General features: G+C 57.8%; 1 protein-coding gene across 1 annotated transcript in view; it reads right to left on the bottom strand.

The window, feature by feature from the left end:
- The window catches only part of cip2a (cellular inhibitor of PP2A), a 9,977-nt gene extending 4,582 nt beyond the window's left edge, over positions 1-5,395 (bottom strand). The window contains exons 1-12 of the mRNA XM_053859101.1: positions 4,798-5,395; positions 4,359-4,506; positions 4,176-4,288; positions 3,991-4,085; positions 2,833-2,929; positions 2,643-2,765; positions 2,412-2,557; positions 2,267-2,342; positions 1,992-2,204; positions 1,785-1,926; positions 1,602-1,722; positions 1,441-1,540 (exon numbers count right to left, since the gene is read on the bottom strand). Of these exons, the coding sequence (XP_053715076.1) occupies positions 1,441-1,540; positions 1,602-1,722; positions 1,785-1,926; positions 1,992-2,204; positions 2,267-2,342; positions 2,412-2,557; positions 2,643-2,765; positions 2,833-2,929; positions 3,991-4,085; positions 4,176-4,288; positions 4,359-4,506; positions 4,798-4,899 (1,476 nt within the window). The 5' untranslated portion in view covers positions 4,900-5,395. The remainder of the gene's footprint in view (positions 1-1,440; positions 1,541-1,601; positions 1,723-1,784; positions 1,927-1,991; positions 2,205-2,266; positions 2,343-2,411; positions 2,558-2,642; positions 2,766-2,832; positions 2,930-3,990; positions 4,086-4,175; positions 4,289-4,358; positions 4,507-4,797) is intronic.
- Between the last annotated feature and the right edge of the window lie 1,252 nt (positions 5,396-6,647).

Genomic DNA, 6,647 nt, shown 5'->3' with positions numbered 1-6,647 from the left:
GGAGCCATCCGTGGAGTCTACACCACACCTGGAACTGGACCAGGACTATGAGGAGACCAGGACCCGTCAGTGGAGTCTACACCACACCTGGAACTGGACCAGGACTATGAGGAGACCAGGACCCGTCAGTGGAGTCTACACCACACCTGGAACTGGACCAGGACCATGAGGAGACCAGGACCCGTCAGTGGAGTCTACACCACACCTGGAACTGGACCAGGACCACGAGGAGACCAGGACCCGTCAGTGGAGTCTACACCACACCTGGAACTGGACCAGGACCATGAGGAGACCAGGACCCGTCAGTGGAGTCTACACCACACCTGGAACTGGACCAGGACCACGAGGAGACCAGGACCCGTCAGTGGAGTCTACACCACACCTGGAACTGGACCAGGACCATGAGGAGACCAGGACCCGTCAGTGGAGTCTACACCACACCTGGAACTGGACCAGGACCACGAGGAGACCAGGACCCATCAGTGGAGTCTACACCACACCTGGAACTGGACCAGGACTATGAGGAGACCAGGACCCATCCGTGGAGTCTACACCACACCTGGAACTGGACCAGGACTATGAGGAGACCAGGACCCGTCAGTGGAGTCTACACCACACCTGGAACTGGACCAGGACCATGAGGAGACCAGGACCCGTCAGTGGAGTCTACACCACACCTGGAACTGGACCAGGACCATGAGGAGACCAGGACCCGTCAGTGGAGTCTACACCACACCTGGAACTGGACCAGGACCATGAGGAGACCAGGACCCGTCAGTGGAGTCTACACCACACCTGGAACTGGACCAGGACCACGAGGAGACCAGGACCCGTCAGTGGAGTCTACACCACACCTGGAACTGGACCAGGACCATGAGGAGACCAGGACCCGTCAGTGGAGTCTACACCACACCTGGAACTGGACCAGGACCATGAGGAGACCAGGACCCGTCAGTGGAGTCTACACCACACCTGGAACTGGACCAGGACCACGAGGAGACCAGGACCCATCAGTGGAGTCTACACCACACCTGGAACTGGACCAGGACTATGAGGAGACCAGGACCCATCCGTGGAGTCTACACCACACCTGGAACTGGACCAGGACCACGAGGAGACCAGGACCCGTCAGTGGAGTCTACACCACACCTGGAACTGGACCAGGACCACGAGGAGACCAGGAGCCATCCGTGGCAACACCCCAAAATGGACTGAAATGTGTATTAAAAGAGTAAGGGCCAGCTCTCAGTCTCCACCACTGGAGCTGAGGCTGTGGAACCACAGCTCCGGCAGGGTCACCAGACTCCTCTGTCAGGGAAGACATTCTTTTGGAGTTGAACTAGTGGGTTTTTGGTCGTCACTCTCACGAGTCAACGGACACGTGGAAGACACATTACAGGTGTATTTCCCTACAGCGCGTGCGTGCGTGTGTGCGTGCACCTGTAAGGTCCGGTAGAAGCCCGTCTCCATGTCGGGCACCTGCTGCCGGAGGCGACTCATCAGCTCCACAGTCTTCAGCAGGGAGTCGGCGCTCAGCTGACTGGAGCAGAGGTCATCACTGCAGGTGACCCGCCTCCCACCACCAGCCGGGGGTCACTCACCTGAGGTCGGCGTCGGAGGCCCGGACCGGGCAGGACATCAGGGACTCGGCCTGGGACAGCAGCAGCGGAGCGCTGAGGTGTCGGGAGACCAGGGACCTGCTGGAGTCACGGGCACACAGAGGTGGGCGAGTCAAGGCGGCTCAGAGGGCAGAGGGCGGGGCCGCGCAGCGCTGGTAAGGATATTGAGCAGCAGGCGGGTGACGCGCGTGGTCCGCCGGCAGCGCTGGCGCAGGTCCATGCCGCCCTGGTCCAGGAGGCCCAGCAGCACCGGCAGCAGCATCTCCAGGAAGCTCAGCGCTGAGTCGGACGTGGACTCCAGTGCCTCCTGCAGTCACGAGCACGGGTCATGAGGGGGGTTGGGGAGGGTGGCTCTCGAGTGGGTCAGCCCACCTCCAGCAGCTCCTGCAGCAGCTCCAGGGTCTGCAGCGCGCAGCGCTCGCCGCCCTCCACAGGCGCACTCAGCCACTGCACCAGCGCCAGACCGGGCTCCGCCTTGTTGGTCCTGCCCACCCGGACCTTGGCTCCCACGGGTCGGAAGACCACCTGGCACAGCAGCGGACGCAGACCCGAGACCCGGCACACGGCCAGCAGCAGCTCCAGGACCTGAGGTCACATGACGTGAGGCAACGCCGCGCCGTCACCGGCGGAACTTTCTCTGGACGCACCTTGGCAGCAGAGTCCGGGTCTTTGGACTGCAACAGCCCCAACACTTGAGTCACGCAGGCGGAGAAGTGCTGATACCTGTGGCCAGAGGACGGGGGTCAGGGGTCACGGGTCGGGGGTCAGGGTGGGACCAGCCGGTGGTCGTACCTGCTCAGGTATTCAGCGATCTTGGGGTTACGCAGCAGGTCCACCAGGAGGTCCACCGAGTACTTCCGGGTCAGAGTTCCATCGCCGTTGACAACGATGTTGAAGACCAGCTGGAAGGTCTGGTGGATGTTTTTGGCGTCGAAGAGCTGCGAGCAGCGACGGCGAGAGTGTAAGGAGCGCTGGGCTCCAGAGGCATCAGCAAAGGTGAGGTCAGAGGTCAAAGGCACGTACCTTCTCTCCCACCTTCTCGTTGAGCGTGAGGCTGGCCAGGATGGACAGAGCGAAGACCACCACGGTCAGACTGTTGTGAGCCAGGAAGTTGATGAGGCTGCGGTAGAAGGGCTTGAGCTGCTCCTGCAGCACCACAGCACCACACCGTCACCAGCCAGTCGCCAAGGCCGCCGCGCACGCCGCGACTCACCAGACTCTTGATGTGACTCTGTAGAGCAGGGTTGTCCCGGCACAGGTTGGCCATCACGCCCAGGCACGGCATGATGATGTCATCATCCTGGGATTGACTTGGAGAGAGCAGAGGCGTGAGGAGGAGGAGGAGAAGAAGAGGAGGAGGAGGAGGAGGAGGAGAAGAAGAGGAGGAGAAGGAGGAGGAGGAGGAGGAAAAGGAGTAGGAAGAGGGGGAGGAGGAGGAGGAGGAGGAAGAGGAGGAGGAGGAAGAGGAGGAGGAGGGGAGGAGGAGGAAGAGGAGGGGAGGAGGAGGAAGAGGAGGGGAGGAGGAGGAAGAGGAGGAGAAGAGGAGGGGGGGAGGAGGAAGAGGAGGGGAGGAGGAGGAGGAGGAGGAAGAGGAGGAGAAGAGGAGGAGAAGGAAGAGGAGGAGGAAGAGGAGGAGAAGAGGAGGAGGAGAAGAGGAGGAGGAGGAGAAGAGGAGGAGGAGGAGGAGGGAGGAAGAGGAAGAGAAGAGGGAGGAAAAGGAGTAGGAAGAGGGGGAGGAGGAGGAGGAGGAGAAGGAGGAGGAGAAGAGGGAGGAAAAGGAGGAGGAAGAGGAGGAGAAGAGGAGAGGAGGAAGAGGAGGGGGAGGAGAAGAAGAGGGAGGAAGAGGAGGAGGAGGAGGAGGAGGAAGAGGAGGAAGAAGAGGAGGTGGAGGAGGAGGAGGAGGAAGAGGAGGAGGAAGAGGAGGTGGAGGAGGAGGAAGAGGAGGAGGAGAAGAGGGAGGAAAAGGAGGAGGAGAAGAGGGAGGAAAAGGAGGAGGAGGAGGAGGAGAAGGAGGAAGAGGAGGAGGAAGAGGAGGTGGAGGAGGAGGAAGAGGAGGAGGAGGAGAGGGAGGAAAAGGAGGAGGAGGAGAAGAGGAGGAGAAGAGGAGGAGGAAGAGGAGGAGGAGGAGGAGGAGGAGAAGAGGAGGAGGAGGAGGAGGAGGAGGAAGAGGAGGGAGGAGAGGAGGAAGAGGAGGAGGAGGAGGAGGAGGAGGAAGAGGAGGAGGAGGGAGAGGAGGAAGAGGAGGAGGAGGAGGAGGAAGAGGGGGAGAAGGAGGAGGAGGAGGAGGAAGAGGAGTAGGAAGAGGGGGAGGAAGAGAAGGAGGAGGAGGAGGAAGAGGAGGCAGGCTTCCAGAGATGAAGGCCTCACTCACATGTTGGTGATGAGGAAGGCCAGCAGCTCATGGATGTAGCTGGTGGAGGGCGAGACCTGTGTGTGGTAGGTCAGTTTCTGCAGCACCTGCAGGCTCTGCACACACGCACACGCACACAGACACACACCGACACACCCAGGTGTTCAGGGGGTGACGTCGCTCTCACGGCATGGTTTGCTACTGACCTGCAGTACCAGCGGCTCGGCAGGGGTGGCGCTGTAGCGGTGGAGGACGGAGGCCAGACTGCTGGTGAGGCTGAAGCTGCTGTGGAGGATCTGACGACTGCAGTCGTCACCGGCTGCAGCAGAGGAGACACAGTTGAGCCGGAGCCTCCAGCAAACCTGAGCCGCTCTGAGCGTGTGCAGTACCGAGCTGAGCCAGAAGGCTGACGATGGTGCCGCTCAGATCCGGGCTGGTGTTCTGGTTCCCGATCAGCTCCACCAGTCCACTCACACACTCGGTGGGCAGCACCTGACCCGACGACAGAAGCCAGTCGACCTGGAGGCCCGACAGCTCCTGCAACACAGGAAGAAGAAGAGGAGGAGGAGGAAGAGCACCGGGCCTGACCTGCTCTTCCTCGTGATGATGATGATGATGATTGTGGTGAGGAGGAGGATGACGATGAGGATGATGAAGACAGCGAGGATGACGTGAGGATGAAGATGACGACGATGATAATGGTGATGAAGATGATGGTGGTGGTGGTGGTGGTGGTGACGAACCCGATCGCACGGTTCGACCTGCTCCAGACTGTCACCCGGTACCAACCGGGAGTCGGTCTCGGAACCGGTCCCCGTGGCCACTCACCTCCACCTGTTTCTGGAGCTTGGTCGCGTTGAGCGCCGTCCTGCTGGCCCGGTACTGTTGGACCGCCAGCAGCAGAGACTTGAGAGCGGTGCTGCGGTCCATCCCGGCTCCTCGCGTTAGCTTAGCCGCGTTAGCTCCCGGCGAGCGGACACGCACACACCCGCGGCCTGACCTCCGATATCGCTCGCGCACTGCTCTCACGTGGCTGGAGTGGGTCGAACCGGGCCTCAGTCAGAACGGTGGTTCTGCGCTGTCACGTCAGCAGCTTCTCCCGCTCCAGGTTCGAACAGTAGAGGGCCGAACCACGTCAGTCTGGGGGGGGGTTTCACGGCACCGCGGTGGGTTGGGTCGGCGCCGCAGCGGAGCAGCACCCCTGCGCTTTGGTTCCGCCTGTGTGACGTCACAGCCAGGGTTGGGGCCTCCCGACCTGATTTGTGGTTCTTTTTTAAAAAAGTGCTGTGTCATCAGCTCCCGACCGACGATGGAACTCCCGCCTGAAACATGGACTCCGTGCGCGATTCAGTGATGGAGGTGTCACTGCCCTATTTGCTTCTTCGTCCCGTTTTGCTTCCAGGGCTCAGTTTTATGACGTCATTTCCTGTCCGCATGCGCACATTGGAATTTCAAGACGTTATTTCCTGTCCACATGCGCACATGGGTGCAGCTGCTTGACACATAAATTAGAATCAAATTAGCAACGTCATTACGCCACGCCTCACTACACGCTGGTATTTCATCAAGAGAAGCAGAATTTGAATTACTAAAGTACTACGCCGACGCATTAACTGTATTTTAACCTTATTTTATATATATCACTACATTTGACTTGTATTCAACAATTCGGATATTTTAACAAGATTTTGTTTTGTTTGATGAATCGTCCAAAGGAAACTTTTGTGATGGTCACCTTGTTTATTTGTTCATCTTACAGCCTGTTAGTCCTTCTTCTTGTTTATTTCTTTTTCTCTATCGACACCTAGTGGTCATTTTACAAACATCACTGATTGTCACTGTCATGAGATGAGACGTGCCGTGTTGGTTTCTCTGATTTATTTGAGTCACAACAGTTCACAGGTAGCACACGTGTATTTCTGCCTAATGGAAAACCCGCTCCGGTGTCTATATACTGACACACACGTCACCAGTCACTACGGCAATCACATTAGGACACAATACAATTCTCACTACATCTCCCCCTTTTAGGAAAACCTAACCAACTGAAATGTTCAGACTACAATGTGCATGTGAAATGAAAAGGGAATATACTCAACACACACTCAAACCAAACCTAAAATGCTCATCAACTAAACTATAGTGCTTTTCGAACATCAGACATCCTCGGGGTAGACTACCCTCAGTCTGAAAGGGATTATTCTGCCCTTTTTTTCAAAAACAAACAGAACTTGTGCAACCACCTGTACAGTCAATTGTTAGTTCCTGAACCTAGCCGGTAGTTTTATCTCACGCCCCCGCGATGAGGATTTCACAGGCCTCTGCGGAGTTGCAGACAGAGGAGGAGACTCCAGGGAAGAACCTGAAGATGAAGATGTTGGTTCCTCAGAAGTAGAAGTTGCTTGAACCGGTGGACTTGTCTCAGGCTGTGTTAATGGGACAACTTCTTGCTGCTCCACTGGATCAGTCACCTCTGGAACTGCCTGAAGATGACGCCTGTTGCGACGAACTACCCCGTTATCCATCTCCACCACATATGACCTTGGCTCCTTCAACTTGCTGACAACTCTGGCTGGTGTTGTCCACTCCTTCTGTCCATCATGTCTCACCCGTACACTTTGGCCAGGAAGCAGCTCAGTCAGGGGACGGGCTGAATGTCGTCTGTTATAGAAAAATCT

Source organism: Synchiropus splendidus, chromosome 3 (assembly GCF_027744825.2).
Source record: "Synchiropus splendidus isolate RoL2022-P1 chromosome 3, RoL_Sspl_1.0, whole genome shotgun sequence".
NCBI classification, from domain to species: Eukaryota; Metazoa; Chordata; class Actinopteri; order Syngnathiformes; family Callionymidae; genus Synchiropus; species Synchiropus splendidus.
This window is presented reverse-complemented; position numbering and strand designations above follow the sequence as displayed.